Consider the following 16,887-nt stretch of genomic DNA (forward strand, 5'->3'; position numbering starts at 1 on the left):
TTTTTTATTATTTTTCCCTGACTTCAATGTCAGCTTTCTCCTAAAATCATGTTTTTTTTTATGAAATCACTTTACAAGCCACATCAGCATATGAAATCACTTTACCTTATTTTCACAACTACAAACAAACAATTGAAAGTGATGAAAGCTGACATTGGGACCCACTTTTTTACACTTTTCATCCTTTTACATGGTAAAAACATACAACCAAACAGCCCCTGGGTCAATAGGCAGAAACCCCCTATTTTTTTGGGGCTTAGTCCGCATTAATTATTGAGTAGAGCCGTTCACGTCCCCAATAGCAAACGCCAAAGCCGTGGTCTTCTTTGCTTCTTCGCTTATTAGGCGGTAGGCCAGCCGCACCCCCCTACCGTCACGCAACCGCGGTATCCCCTCCAAACAAAGACTCCTCTCCTCTAAACAACTACAATAATTTCTCCCGCCATTTGAAGAGACTCCAGGTAATAACCCCCATTAGATCCGCTCACCGCACAACAACGCAGATGATGGATCTGCCCGTCGTCGATCTCGGCGCCTACCTCTCGGCCTCTTCTCAGCCGGAGGAGCTCACCGCCCTCTGCGCGGCGGTGAGCAGATCCCTGAAGGAGACGGGAGCTCTCCTGGTGAAGGATCCGAGGTGCTCGGCCGAGGACAACGATCGGTTTCTTGATATGATGGAGAGGTATTTCGAGAGATCTGATGAGTTTAAGCGTCTTCAAGAGCGAGCTAATCTCCACTATCAGGTCAGTTTGTTCTAATTTGGTTCTTTTTGTCATCTAGGGTTTGATTTTTTTTAGGGATTTTCTAATTTCTGCTGTTGTATTAGGAAAGTATTGCGGCTATTTCTCTAATTTCCTTCTTAGTGTATCACTGTGCATGCCTTCAGATGTCCATTAAGCTCCATTCGCATTATCTTGTACTGGGTTCAGACCCGTGCAATGCATGGAGGTAGCAGTGTAGTATTCAATGTCACATTCAGAATATTGTAGTTTGATAACTATTTTTTTTTCTTTCATTTTAATAACTGTAATACAAATTAGAAATATTTCTAAAATATTTTTCATACAAACAACAAGATACCGTAATAGCATTTTACATTACGCGTAAATAACAGAACTACACTGCTTATCATATAAGAGATATATGACATCAATCTGGCGAACTACACATACTCAAGTCGTGCATAAAAGACAATATAATACCTAACAACATGAACTCAGTGTAAACCTTCACAACACGGAACATAAGGGAAATACATTCTGTCCAAATTTATTTAGTTTAGTATTTACCAATAGCTAGAAAAAGAAATAAAAATATTTTAGACAGAAAAATACAATTATTAGAAAGAAAATACTTTTAACTCTTTGTTTGAGTCAGCTGAGAGATTGAGGGAGAGGATTAGGGTTAGAGTTAGGGTTTTTTCTTTTTTTCTTTCGTTTGAGTCAGCTGAGGATCAAATCGAACGGGAGATTTGAGAAATAGGGATGAGTTTTTTTAATCGAACGGCTCGGGTTGGATTTTAACAACCAAACCCGCAACCTGCAACCCGAATGAATCGGCCTTCGACGAATCCGAGCCGTGTCCGAGCTCCTTTGACCGTGTTCGAGCCTAATTTGACCGTTGACCCGTGTCGGACACGGATTGACCGTGTCTGACACGTGTCGTGACGAATCTGTGTCCGATTCGAGTCGGACACGGATTCGTTGCCTCCAGGAGCGAATCCGTGCTTCATAGGTACCTGCAAACGAGAGCAAGCAAAACGCAAATGATGAACTCTTGTATTTTAGCAACGGAGTAATCTAAATGTAGCTATATTCATTGTTACTCTGATAGAAAAAAAGAGTGGGCAAAACCCACAAACCTGTTGCTATCTCCTCGAAGCATGTAAGACTTAAAGCCTGCTAACAATATCTTGTGGAGAAGAATTTAAAAATCTAATAAAAAATATATATTGGCAATAGTTTACTACACACTTCAATTAAATAAAAAGGCATAATAGTCCAAAGCAACTTCACCAAAGATTATAATCTAAATGTAGCTATATTCATTGTTACTCTGATAGTATGTTTAGAACATTTATGGTTTCAAGATCTCATTTGTGTGTCTCTTGATTCTTTTAAGGCATGCAAATTCTATTTTACTAGTGATCCTGCGAAATCTGAAAGCTCTTAATTTATGAACTTCTTTTCTGATGGCCTTTTTTATACTGACAGGGTAATTCCCACGCTGTTTCTATCTCTCTCTTTTCATATGTACCAAATTTTATATCTATTCTCAATCTCTCTAGTTCCTTTTATTCTGCATAAACAAATTATATGAATCTTATGCATAAGAGTCTTACTCCTTTGTCACTTATGACTATAGTATATGTCTATTCCTATTAGATACTGTATAGTGGACTGTTGTTTCTCAACACACCCTTGTCTTTACACCGGGTAGCACTGATGTATGGAAACGTAAACATACTGCTTTTTCAATGCTATCATGACTTTTTACTACATTTTGATCTGTAGCACTCAAATTTTGTTTCACTGGAAAATGCAGGTTGGTGTGACGCCTGAGGGGGTGGAGGTACCTCGAAGCCTAGTAGATGAGAAGTTGCAAGAAAAGATAAGGATGATGCCAGAAGAGTTTCAACCATCCATACCTAGAGGACCAGATCCAAAATGGCGATACATGTGGAGAGTAGGCCCTAGGCCAGAAAACACCCTCTTTAAGGTCGCATCTTATGTATCAAGTTGACTTTGTGCACATTTATATTAAACGAATATCATATCTTAACAACTAATCATATAGGAATTGAATTCCGAACCTGTGATACCTGAAGGGTTCCCTGAATGGAAAGAAACTATGGACTCGTGGGGATATAAAATGATATCTGCAATTGAGGTGAAACATTTTGCTTGTATAATTTTGTCTTGAGTTGTTACTTGATTGCTGCTAAATCTTTATCTAGTCATATTAAAATATTGTATTGTAGGTTGTTGCTGAAATGGCTGCAATAGGATTTGGCCTCCCGAAGGATGCCTTCACTTCTTTAATGAAACAGGTGGTCATTGAAGACACTTTTGGCGATTGTATTTATACTCTTTAATTACCAGCGTAGATAATAGTATAAAGTGTGACAAACATTTCACTAAATAAAACTAGTTCTCTGGTCCACGCTATGCGAGCGTATGCAGTAAAAAGAAGTGGGCAATAAAAACATGTTGCTACTACCTTAATAATAGATGTCTGTAAATAGGTGTAAAACATTGTTGCAAAAGAAAAGTGCGAAAGTTTGCAAGTGAGTATGTTGACTAATTTCATGAAATTAAACAAATAAATTAACTTTTACAAGTTAAATAAATTATCTCATAGTCTGTGTGATCAAGAGTTTCTTGAAAGTGCTGTTGATGTTGTCATAGTAAACAGTCCCTCACTAGTGTGATGGTTTTATTGATTGAGAATTTGATATTAGAGAGATTGTAGACTTTAAATTTTGAGAATGGGATGGAGAAAGTTTGTGGGGAGTTTTTGAGGGGCGGAAACAGGTATAGAGATTATGACAAAGGCTTTATAACTGTAAAGGAGCTAATGGGTAGTGTTTTTTTTTTCAAAATTTGCCCCTTGATAAGCTGTAAATACTTGCAAATTATTGAGGATATTCGTTGGGGTTTTTCTAATTTGTGACAAATAAGGACAGAACACCAAAAAAATGGACCAAAAGTCGGCCTTTTTTAAAAATAGTGATAGATTTGTGGGCTATAGTAACTGTTTCGTATCTAAATGCCCTCTGACAGAATTTTTAACTACGTTACAACATCTGAAAAACCTTTCAAATTGCTCTTCACATCTTTAATGAAACAGGATTTGTTAAAGGTATTCGTAGTAAGTCTACTGTTACACCTTAATTACCTGCAAACATAAATTATGAAGCGTCCGACAAATTTTAACTAAGAAAAAAATTGTGTGCTATATAGTTCACATGTTCTTTAAGACTTTTAACCATATACAACATCAAACCATGTTATTACCTGTGCAGTTCATGCAAACTTGTTTTCTTTTGATATTCAAAATTACTTTATGATGATGATACAAAGTATATCTGAAGATAGTTGCTCCCCAAGTACATCCTATAAATAGTTTCAAATAATCGTAGAACAACAATAAGATGATTAAAAAAAAGGTTTGCTGTCCACTTTGATACCCAGGCATTCGAGTCCTAGATGACAATACAAGGAAGTGAAAGTGTTACCTCAGTCAAAGTACAGAGATTTTGTTTAAGATTTAAGTTGATGTTAAATTCCCTATTCATAAATGTGCTTCTCGTCAGGGAGATGAGAGCACAACTGGAAACGATTAGTCGCTAATTCAGTAAAAATGTTTCTATGACTTTGTATATATCATCAAAACCTATATAATCAACAACTTCCTGACATGTTAGTTTTAATATGGTTAAAGCAGCTCTGAGGCAGCAAGAATCCCTTCTGTTTCTGAAGTTCAAAGTCTACAGTTTGAATGCAATCCATTTTCGAAATAGTCAGGTCATGAATCCTTTATCTATCTATTACTATATTTAAAAGAAGCCAAACTTTTGGTGCTTCGCCCCTATTCCTCACAAATTCGAAAAATCCTGAGCAATATCCTCAGTATCTTGCAAGTATTTACAGCTTACCAAGGGGCAAACTTGGAAAGAAAAAAAACACTACCCACTAACCCCTTTACAGTTATAAAGCCTTTGTCATAATCTCCATACCAATTTCCACCCCTCAAAAACTCCCCACAAACTTTCTCTATCCCATTCTAATATCAAATTCTCAATCAACAAAACCATCAACACCAATGAGGGACTGTTTACTATGACAACATCAACGGCACTTTCAAGAAACTCTTGATCATACGGAGTAAGCTGAAGAAATCAATCAACTAAGAGATAATTTTATTAACTTAGTTTATTTGTTTAATTTATTAACTTAGTTTATTTGACTTTTCTTTTGCAATAAAATCTGACACCTATTTATATAGACATCAATTATAAGGCACTAACAGCATATTTTTATTACGCACTACTTTGTACTGTGTATGCACTCATCGTGTGCACCACAGAACTAGTAATGAGTATTTCAAGTGGCCAGCTTACATGTTCTTCCTTCTTAGTAGTACTTCTTAAATAATGCCATAATGTTCAAAGGACCAGTTCATGTGTTCTTAATCATTCAGGTATCTTGTAGAACAGAGATGATGTCAGTAACCATTATACTACAGTCATAAGAATTTTCTTTTCCCACAATATGGAACATAGAACTATATTGTCTGTTGGCGATCGTTGTTTTGTGGAGACCTAAAATTACATATCAAAGCTCCAGGATTTTATTATCAAAATAATAAACTTCTAACCTAAAGTGAATATTTGATGGGTAATATGCATTTCTGTAGATTTGGTATCTTTTTCCATAGGAGAAATCATTCATTATTCTTTAAGCATCATTGTTTTGTAACTAATAATTTGTGTTTGAGAATAGAGAGTAAATGTCTTTCCTTAAATTACTGTCCATGTCATCTGACCTTGCTTACAACTTTGAGTATTCCCTCTTTAAAAACATATTTCTCTCTTAAAATCACCAGGGACCTCACCTCCTTGCTCCAACAGGAAGTGACCTTCAGCGTCATGGCCAAGAAGGTACTGTATTTGCTGGGTACCATTACGATCTTAATTTCCTGACTATCCATGGAAGAAGCAGATTCCCTGGCCTAAACATCTGGTTGAGAAGTGGAGAGAAAGTAGCAGTTAAGGTTCCTGTTGGCTGCCTTCTCATTCAGAGTGGAAAACAGGTAAAGCATGCTCTCGTTGTTTCTTCAGGGTAAATATCGAAACACAACAGTGGAATCTCGATTGCAAAAATCATTGCATTTTACACTTTCCTATGCGTTCTCAACAATACGATTAAGTTAATATAGACCCTCTTGTTTTGGAGAATGTTGCAGATGGCTATTTTCTATTTGTTGTCTGTGTAGTTCTTAATTCCAAACTTTTATAGATAACTCATTAGTAAGTTATTTTCTGCGATGTTTCTATAAACAGGATCTGTAAGGAAACAGCCATGAAAAGAGTTTTCTTTTTTTAATTTTTAAGAAACAGGAGTTACATGATAAAACCCAAGAAAATGGTGGCAAATATTACCGTCAGCAGCTTAAAATAGTTTTCTGTTGCTATGCAGTTGGAGTGGCTGACTGGCGGAGATTGTTTAGCTGGAATGCATGAAGTCATCGTGACCAGGGGGACTCTGGATGCCATTGCACTTGCACGCCAGCAAAACCGCAGCTTGTGGAGGGTTTCTTCTACTGTAAGTAAAAATCACTCTCAAGTACATAATATTTTCCTTTCTAATCTCCTGATAATGAGTCCTTGGTTCTTTCTGGAAAAACAGCTATTTGCCCATATTGCTTCCGACGCTGTGTTGAAGCCCTTGGGCCACTTTGCTGAAACAGCAGATGCTAGTAAATACCCGCCAACAGTTGCTGGCGAGTTTGTTGAACAAGAGCTTTCGGCAATCAATTTGAAGGGGAAGAAGTCTGAATCTTAAGAACAGAGTCAGAATTGTGCACAACCGTGTAATTCTTGATTCATGATATTTAAACTGGATGTTTATGGACACCGATGATTAGTTGATACCTCTCATTTTCATTCTGCAGGTTCATAATAAGCATTAATTCATTCTTCTGGCATTCTGTGTCATTTACTGAGCAGTTATGATTTAGATGGGCATAGCCATAAAGTTGATGCAACCTGAAGGAACCTAGTTGCTAGTTGAATTAGTGGGTAAACAATGTGAAAGTAGTTTTAGCATAAGTGCTGACGAATGCTTCTCGATTGATCGGTCACGTGATTGTGTTTTGTTTTGGTTGACATACAGAACAATTACGATCCCCTTGTCATATGAAAAAGGATTTTATTCACTGGTGAAACAAATTTATTAATTGATGAGATCGCACCATATGCATTTAACTGATGAAACAAATTTTTTCTTCTAATTTAAGCAAGAAAACTATATTTTTTATCAAATTTGCAGTTGGCTGGAGAACAACTGTTCATTTTTATTGTTTATAAATCATAAAAAAGACAAATTTGATATTTAGAACAAAATGAACAATTACTTTGCAGCCAACTGCAAATTCAGAAGAGGGACTACATATATACAGCATCATTCCCTCCGACTGCATTTTGCAACCAAAAATACAACCCGATTGGACTGCGATGTGGTTGTAAAATACATTTTTGCAGCCCCATTGAAGTTGCTCTAGCTTCAAATATCAAGCTCTAAATCAGTGGCTAATTTTCGTGCTTGTTTCGATTTCTAGAGAAGCAAACATCAAAGAGATGGTATCGTAAACATATATCTGCGTAAATTACCCAACCGAAGAAAAATTTCCTACTGACATAATACATTCACGATAAATTCACAACACCAAAGAGAGGAAAAAGCAAGTTAGCAGCAACCTTCCTTTTCCTTGAAGAAGAAGAAGACCCCCCACATTACAAGCCACATGACAGCCGGATCGTCTCTTTCACACAAAACCCCCTTGAAAAATGGAAGAAAAAAAAACAACCCAACGAGTCCAAATCTAAGCCCTCTCCCCTCTAATCCTCCTAGCGAGCTGAATGTCCTTGGGCATGATGGTAACCCTCTTGGCGTGAATAGCACAAAGATTGGTGTCCTCAAACAACCCCACCAAGTAAGCCTCAGCGGCCTCCTGCAGCGCGGCGACCGCCGAGCTCTGGAACCTCAGATCAGTCTTGAAGTCCTGGGCGATCGCCCAACTGAGCCTCTCTGGAAGGGGAGCCTTGCGCTATGAGGAGCTCGTGCTCGTTCGCTGGTACTTCCTGATCTCTCGGGAACGCCACGGTCCCTGGCCTGAACCTGTGGGGCTTCTTGACCCGCCGGTCGCCGGGGCCGACTTGCGAGCAGCCTTTGTTGGCTAGCTGGCTTGCGGGGGGAGCCTTGCCGCCGGTGGATCTGCGGGCTGTTTGCTTCGTTCGCGCCATTGGGGGGATTCTGGGGTCTTGGGTTGAGGATATGTGAATCGTGGGGGGGTGGGTGGGATTTTTAAAGAGGGGAAGAGGAGGGGGGGGGGGGGGGAGAATTTTGCATTTGGGGGGCGGCGAGGGTCTTTGAATTTTTCTGAGGAGGGCTTTGGCGTCGTCGCGATTGTCAGAGAATGAGCGACGAGATTCGGCTGAGGGGGGACGCGCGATTCTGTTATCCTCCGAGGACTGGCCGTGTGGCATGCGTTGGATTTTAAGAGATGGAGGGGTGAGATTTGTTTCTGACGACCACGCGGATCGCTGTCCGAGGCTTGCCTAAAAGTTTGAAGCCTTGTATGGCTTATAATTTGCTGGATTGACAAAAAAGATGTCCGAAGAATATGGAGAAACAAGGATCCATGATGATGTTTTATAGTTCATGGCACCACTTGGTTCTAAACCCTATGGTTGCTCCCCTCCGTTCTAAACCCCATGGCCCCGTTTGTCAAAGGTTTAAATGAGAGGATAAGAAGAGTTAAACTCTTGTTAGCTTGCCAAATACGAAAAAATTATACATGGCATAAAATGAGATAACCCTTCATAATTTGTCAAACACTAAAAATACTAGAACAAACCCTTCTAGATGGGTTTAAATAAGTTGAACCCTTTAAAACGAGCAGTTTATAAGTCCACCTATTTAGACGTACTAAGATATTATCTCATTATTTATAAAGAAAGCGATCATAATTATTATTATTCCCAGACACAAAAAACGACCGAAAGGATTAAAATAGACTAACCTAAGGATTAAAAATTTTAACCCTTCATATTAACAAATGGGCTAACTTTGTTAACAGTTCTCCTTAATCACTCCTCCTCAACCTTTTGCTATACAAGGCCTCCGCTAATTGAAGCAAGAAAAAAAAATTTATACATATCATTTTAATAGTTTATCTATTGATGATAGATATCATTTAAAAGTTTGATAATAGAAGGAAATTGAATATCCATTAGTATTTTTTTCCAAAAATTGTCGGTAGCCAACGAGAAATTCCGGAAGACACTTGTGTGTAGAAGTTGTTGATGTCGATTATCAAATAGAAAAATTTTAGTGTGGATTATTTAGTGTGTTAGGGTTCCTCAATCTTCTTAGATGATTGGTTATGGAGCAGAGAATTTATTCATGCACACAAAAAATACATAAGAGGATCGGAGTTTTGGGATCTCTGTGGGTTCCTCCAAAGATCAGGTCAATTGTGAGCTTAAGTAAAGGAAAAAAGAATGCTTGTAGTATGTTTATTTGTAAAAGATTGCTTACCTTCATGTGGCAAACAGTGCGCCTATTTATATAGCAGATCCAGGAGGGTAATTATGTAACTTCGGCCAAGTGAAAGTAGTTTGCTTATTCGGCAGATATTTGATATGTGTTGGCTGCAGGTAGTCTGAGTCACCTACGCGACTAATGTGATGGTGACAAGAGAAGCATGGTGCTGACGAGGTCCCATGAGTCATTAAGACTTTCGGGATCAAAGTAGTGATGACCAAATTTAATGTGATGGTGATCGGATGCCGGCGGGACCGCGATTCCTGCGAAAGTGAGTTAGGATTTTCTTTTTATTTTCTTTGCTAGAGGACTAGCAAAAGTTTAGGTGTGGGGGTATTTGATGAACACATTTTATTACAATTTTATACCCTCATTAATTATTCTATACGAATAAATATACCACTAATAACTGTTTTTATCTTTAATTACAGGTTAATGAAGAATAAATCTCAACTTCCCATCTCTCAACAAAAACCCATTGATTAAATGAAGAAATGATTCAAGAAGCCAAAGTGAAATTTTCGAATTTAGCAAAAAGATTACACAAGGGAAACAAGACCGGATGCAAACAAGATTGGATTTTTATGCAAAGTTGGAATGAAAGGGGCTTGAATGCAAAAATGTGGATTTTAATGAATGAGGCCGGCTTGCTTTCAATTGCTGCAACTTGATTGGGCCGGTGCTTATTGACTTTGAATGGGCTTGAAATCAAATATGGGCTGGTTGCTGAAACACACAAAAAAATCAAATGGGAAGACTTGATTTTTTTCACCGGACCTCAAGATAAAAGACCAAACAAGCTGCTATAGTTTGTCATATTCTTCAATAGCTTCATGGACCGGAGATTTGAATCATGGGCCGGTTGAAACAAAATGCGGATGATGGGCTTACTTGGACGTTTGATTTAAAAAAAAAAATCAAATGGAGTATGGACCTGCTGCAGAATTGATGTTGTGTGGGCCGGATTTGAATGGGTTTTTAACATGGATAGGCCGGAATTAATTTGGCTTTCATTTTGAAAAATCAAGAGGACTTGCTTTTGGGCTGCTGCAAATATGGAAAATCAAATAAATCAAATTAGGCCTCTTATGTTGGATTAGAGAAGAACAAAAAGCAAATTCAAAGGTGGAGATTGTTGCTTGGGGCTCAAGACAAATCCAATGGCTCATATTCATTGAAGATTACTATAAATAGGGGTAGAGAGTGAGGGGTTAAAGGTGTGAAAATTGTAAACTCCTTTTGGAGAGGAGGGCTACTCTTAATTGAGAAGGCCTTCCAAAAATTGTAACTTTAGTTGCAATTAATAAAAATAATTTTTTCCTCTTTAAATTTGTTCTTTCTCCTCTTGTTGAATGATGAGGATGGAGATGAAGAGCAATTTGAAGGTTTGCATTTCTTTTCTCTTTTATTTCTTTTTAGTAATTTCTTTATTATTGCTTATTAGTTAGATTTAAATTCATGCTTGTAGTATAGATTTACTTTCTTGTCTTTTTTATTTTCTTTTTGCACTTTAATTTGTAGAGTAGATTTATTTTTCTTGCATTTAATTTCTGCAATTTATTTTGTAGTTTAGATTTTTATTTTCTTTGTAATTAGATTTATTTCTTGTTCATAGTTTAGATTTTTCTTTTCTTTTTAATTTTGTAATTAGTCTTCTTTTTCTTGTTTTTATTTCTTAAGATGTGAATTTAATTCTTGTAGGAATCTTAGAATTGTATGAAACTAGTCTAATTTCTTTTATATTGTATGAATTATTCTCTTGTACTTAAAATGTTCATGTTAGGATAATCAACTAGAGAACTAATCGGTAGAAGAAGAATTTGATAATCTATGCTTATCTTAAATGGTTTGATAGGTTATGCTTATGAATTCTAGGATTATTATCATGTTGTTGTTCTTATCATGAATAGTAATTTTAACTTAGATGATAATTTGATAGGTTACACTTTCCTTAAATGGTTTGATAATCTATGCTTAATAAATCTAAGTTGAAATATGATAAAAAGAGAATAGTTTATATTTTGTAATTGAAATTGGTTAGTGGATTATATTCTAGATTTCTTACCTCTTTTGAATCCTCCATCTTGACTTTCTTAAATTTTCTTTTCATTCTTAGTTTTATTTCTTGATTTTATTAATTCATATTTCTTGCCTTGTGATTTCATTTATTCTTTAATTCTTCCTTCTCTCCTCTAAAATTCAATTTATTACCTCTTGCATATAAATCAAAACAACCACTCATACAATCACACTTATTCTTTATTCCTAATTGTCACGCACAAAATATAAGAACCAAGTTTAATAATCTCTTAAAATCACCTTCTTCGTGGGATCGATATCTTTTTATACTATAACTTGATAAATTGTGCACTTGCAATTTTGGTACATAATTATGCCGCATCAAGTTTTTGGCGCCGTTGCCGGGGAAGGTGCTAAAATAGGATTTTATTAACTTGATTCTTTAACTTGTGTATTTTTCTTGTGAAGGAACCGCTTGGAGCTTGAAAATCTTGGATTGAAGATCAAGAATTTGGAGCATTGCTTTCGGGTAAGTCTTCTTTCTAGTTTTCAATTCCACCCTCTTTAGCTAGCTTCACAATTAGAGACAATTAGGATTTAAAAAAAAAGATTTTATTTTTGTTGACCATAATAAAATTCATCTTCTCACATTTGATTATTATTGACCATAATTAAAAAAAAGATTTTCTTTTTATCATCCTTTTTAGTCGCTTTTAATTTCTAGGGTTGCATTTCATATAGTGTAGGAATTCACCAAAGTGATTGTAGCACTTGATTTGGCACACACTTAAATCATTCTTAAGGGCAAAACCCCAATCAAGATAAGGTAAGGGATTTCATCACCCTTTCCTTAGCCCACAAATCACTAATTCCTCACTTCACAAATCCAAGCCTTCTAAAACTCATTAGACGTTGGCCCCTAAGGATTCGAGCTCAATAAGGAACAAGAAATCCTTAAGTGAACGGTTTAAGTTTTCTCAGAATAGTTGGTGTCTAAGGCAAGGTTTAGGGGTTGCGTAAAGCGCTCCGCAAGGAAAGAGGTACTTAATTGATCTTTGATCACCCTCTAGTACTATCCTTACCTGGCTAACTACCTGGGTAAAACTTTGATCTTTTCACTGTAGGAATTTTTGGTTAGGAGCTGGTCTAGTGGAGTTAGGCTAAACCCTAGAGTTAGAGTTGATTGAAAAGTGATTGCCTTGATTTGTTTTAGTTAGGATTTTTCTTTTTCTTTATCTTCTCATATAAAAAAAAACTAATTTTCTTTATCTTTTCATTAAAAAAAAACTAATTTTCTTTCCTTCCTTAAAAAAAAAAAAATTGTTTTGGTGTATGCAATTTTGGGTTCGGGATAATTTTCATCGCTTAATCCGTGTTGAACCAATCCAAGAAATGGCAAATCAACCAGTTCTTCAGGATATGTGTTACCCCACCAGAAATGCAATTCCATCTTGCATAAGACTCCCCGAAGTAAATGGAGCAAATTTCGAGCTTAGACCGCATTTCATTAACATGCTTCCCAAATTCCTAGGTAATGAAACAGAAGATGCATATATATTTATCTCGGAATTTGAGGAAGTATGTATTATGATAAAAATGAGAGAATTAACCGAAGATGCGATTAAGCTTAGATTTATTCCATTTGCTCTAAAGGACAAAGCTAAAAAATGGCTGTACAGCTTACCGATAAATTCCATCTCAACTTGGGAGGAATTTGTCACCGTTTTTCTCAAGAAATTTTTCCCTATTCACAAAACGGTAAAGCTTAGGAACAGCATTCAGAATTTCAAAATTGTCCCGGGAGAGCCATTCTGGAAATACTTTGACCGATTTAAAGATCTTTTAATCCAATGTCCTCATCACGGTCTAGAAAAATATTGTGAACGTCCACACGAAGGATAATTCGATGGATATGCTCACTAAGGTGGTTCCGAGTAATAAGTTTGATCATTGTAGAAACTTGTTGCACATTCGTGATTGTTGAGGCTATTGACGGCCATTTGGATGACCTACAAGCAGCTTTATCCCTGATAATCATATTTTTATTACAATTTTATACCCTCATTATCTATTTTATATGAATAAATATACCATTAATAATTATTGTTAGATTAGTTTGTACATAAATGAATGGAAATATAAATAAATATTATTAAATGTAAAAACCTCTTTACTATAATTTTATACCCTCATTATCTGTTTTACATGAATAAATATACCATTAATAATTATTGTTAGCTTAGTTTGCACATAAATGAATGAAAATATAAATAAATATTATTAAATGTAAAAACCCCTCAAAAATCTCTCTTCTCTATTTTGTAGCATGAAGCCCATCAAGCAAGTGAAGAAAATAATCAATTGAAGGCCCAAAGCCCATCAAAAGAAAAAATGAATGAACTTGGATGCAAATAGTGGAATGAGATGGACTTGGATGCAAATACCACATCACCAAACTGCTACAGGACCGAACCTTGGAACTCTCACATGGACCGGATTTGTTTAAAAAAAAAATCAAATGAAAAATTCATTGCTGCAAACAAGTGGGTCGGACTTGCTTGGGCTTGCTTGGACTTTTGGTTTTGAAAATCAAATGGAAATTCAAATTGGGCCGGACTTGTTCAAACTCTAATGGGCCGGACTTGGATGATTTGAAAATCAATTTGGATGGAGGAAAATCATGAGAATGGGCTGCTGGAGATGGATTTGCATTCTAAAAAAAAAAAATCAAATGAAGACTTTGGTGCAAATGAAAAGAGGACCGGATATAATGTGGGCTGCAAATTTAATTTGGAAAATCAAAACTTAATGGACATTGGATTTCTTTTGAAAATCAAATAAATCAAAGGTGGAGATTGTTGCTTGGGGCTCAAGACAAATCCAATGGCTCATATTCATTGAAGATTACTATAAATAGGGGTAGAGAGTGAGGGGTTAGAGGTGTGAAAATTTTGTAAACTCCTTTTGGAGAGGAGGGCTACTCTTAATTGAGAAGGCCTTCCAAAAATTGTAACTTTAGTTGCAATTAATAAAAATAATTTTTTCCTCTTTAAATTTGTTCTTTCTCCTCTTGTTGAATGATGAGGATGGAGATGAAGAGCAATTTGAAGGTTTGCATTTCTTTTCTCTTTTATTTCTTTTTAGTAATTTCTTTATTATTGCTTATTAGTTAGATTTAAATTCATGCTTGTAGTGTAGATTTACTTTCTTGTCTTTTTTATTTTCTTTTTGCACTTTAATTTGTAGAGTAGATTTATTTTTCTTGCATTTAATTTCTGCAATTTATTTTGTAGTTTAGATTTTTATTTTCTTTGTAATTAGATTTATTTCTTGTTCATAGTTTAGATTTTTCTTTTCTTTTTAATTTTGTAATTAGTTCTTTTTCTTGTTTTTATTTCTTAAAGATGTGAATTTAATTCTTGTAGGAAGTTTAGAATTATATGAAACTAGTCTAATTTCCTTTATATTGTATGAATTATTCTCTTGTACTTAAAATGTTCATGTTAGGATAATCAACTAGAGAACTAATCGGTAGAAGAAGAATTTGATAATCTATGCTTATCTTAAATGGTTTGATAGGTTATGCTTATAAATTCTAGGATTATTATCATGTTGTTGTTCTTATCATGAATAGTAATTTTAGCTTAGATGATAATTTGATAGGTTACACTTTCCTTAAATGGTTTGATAATCTATGCTTAATAAATCTAAGTTGAAATATGATAAAAAGAGAATAGTTTATATTTTGTAATTGAAATTGATTAGTGGATTATATTCTAGATTTCTTACTTCTTTTGAATCCTCCATCTTGACTTTCTTAAATTTTCTTTTCATTCTTGGTTTTATTTCTTGATTTTATTCATTCATCTTTCTTGCCTTGTGATTTCATTTATTCTTTAATTCTTCCTTCTTTCCTCTAAAATTCAATTTATTATCTTTTGCAAATATTCACAACAAATCACTCATCACATTCATACTTATTCTTTATTCCTAATTGTCATGCACAAAATATAAGAACCAAGTTTGATAATCTCTTAAAATCACCTTCTTCGTGGGATCGATATCTTTTTATACTATAACTTGATAAATTGTGCACTTGCAATTTTGGTACATAATTATGCCGCATCAGAGCTTCTTGACCCGGTCTTGCAAAATGAAGAGGCCTAAGGTCAATCCTAATGGCAGGATTCGAGTAAGGGCGCCTTTCAACTCAGCCCCTCTTGGGAAGGCCGAATGATGATGTCACTCGAGTCGTCCTGCGTAGGGTGAAAGTTTATCTGGTGTTTAGTTAATATGAGACACATGTTGACTCCTGGGAGAGGATTAACACTCAATTATTTCCATGTTATAACATTGGCCCCTATTGCTCGAACTTGGGTAGTCGAGTCCGAGTGAAATCAAATTGTCGTCTGTTGGGGTTTTGAGACCCACTTAGGAGGGGTCACTGATGGGTCGCTATTGATGTGATGTTCTGATGTCAAGGAAGATCGTCGCTGGCGTCACCTTGGTTTACGAGCGGGGATTGCGTGACGGTTGGAGCGCAACACTTTGATTATCGAGCGATTACCTCAGCCATCCATCAATAAGTGAGTCGGTTGTCCTAATCTCACTGTGTGTCCGTCTTCCTACCCATATATATGTTGGCTCTTCCAAGGTGTTAGTGTTACTTGCTTTTCCAAACCCTAGAACTCTCGACTACAGCTTAAGTGATCTCCTATCATCTCCCTCAATTTCTCTGGCAATCCTCTTCGATTAAGTTCAGAACTCACCAATGGCTTCTTCTGCACCATCATCATCGCTCGTAATGAGGCTAGGATCAGCTTGTTGTAGAAGTTCTACTCCAAAATGCACTCAACGGTGCTTGGGACCTACTATGACCGATTTGACATTCCTCGAACGTTTATGTTGTCGACACCAAAGAGGAATCAGGTGGTGTACGATCACGGCAACAATCTCGCTCTAGTGTATATTAAGCATTTGGAGTGTGGCCTTCGCCTCCTACTCCATCCATTCCTCCGTTGCACATTCAAGGCTATGGGGATCTTGCCCTCTCAAATCAGGCTGAACTCCATGACCACGTTGGTAGGTTTCATGGTGATTTTCCACCGAGTGGGAGTCGATCCGACTCTCCAGATTCTCAACCACTTACTCAGCATTAAGGTCGGGAAGAATAATAGAAAATCATATTTTCAAAACTTAGATGGCTTCAAAGCCGTCTCGAACCCTCCCGAGTCAAATAAGGACCGGAAGGAGAGGTTTGTCTAGGTTTTTGGAGCAGACCTAATTCTGGTTGGCTCGGCTTGGTCCGAGATCAAGAAGGATGTCATGAGGCCGGGCTTGCTCTTGAACGAGGATAAGTGTGGGCTTGAGAAGATTCGGTCTTACGTCGGGTCATACAGGAGTTAGAATTTGTTTGACCCATCGGTCTTGCGGGTTGTTAGTATCTCTGGAACCCTACCAACCGAAGAAGATGAGGCCGAGCAGTGATATTGACCTATGATTAGAGGATCCCGAGGCAGCTCAAGTGGGGGCCCCAGTT

The 16,887-nt window shown here is 36.5% G+C and overlaps 1 protein-coding gene and 1 pseudogene across 1 annotated transcript; one reads left to right on the forward strand and one right to left on the reverse strand.

The window, feature by feature from the left end:
* Positions 304-6,716, forward strand: LOC109843450. Its single transcript, XM_020412384.1, has 7 exons — positions 304-743; positions 2,545-2,718; positions 2,797-2,889; positions 2,981-3,049; positions 5,608-5,814; positions 6,201-6,326; positions 6,411-6,716. Exons 1-7 carry the CDS (start codon positions 504-506, stop codon positions 6,564-6,566), a joined length of 1,065 nt encoding a protein of 354 aa, XP_020267973.1. The 5' UTR covers positions 304-503; the 3' UTR covers positions 6,567-6,716.
* On the reverse strand, positions 7,370-8,047 carry LOC109843451 (annotated as a pseudogene).

The sequence above is a fragment of the Asparagus officinalis genome, chromosome 5 (assembly GCF_001876935.1).
Source record: "Asparagus officinalis chromosome 5, Aspof.V1, whole genome shotgun sequence".
Taxonomy (NCBI): Eukaryota; Viridiplantae; Streptophyta; class Magnoliopsida; order Asparagales; family Asparagaceae; genus Asparagus; species Asparagus officinalis.

Bases quoted from the DNA above. Each gene is read 5' to 3' on its own strand.
- LOC109843450 (XM_020412384.1), top strand. From the start codon at position 504: ATGATGGATCTGCCCGTCGTCGATCTCGGCGCCTACCTCTCGGCCTCT. The intron at 2,890-2,980 runs GTGAAACATTTT...ATTGTATTGTAG, and splicing joins AAATGATATCTGCAATTGAG to GTTGTTGCTGAAATGGCTGC. The intron at 3,050-5,607 runs GTGGTCATTGAA...TAAAATCACCAG, and splicing joins TCACTTCTTTAATGAAACAG to GGACCTCACCTCCTTGCTCC.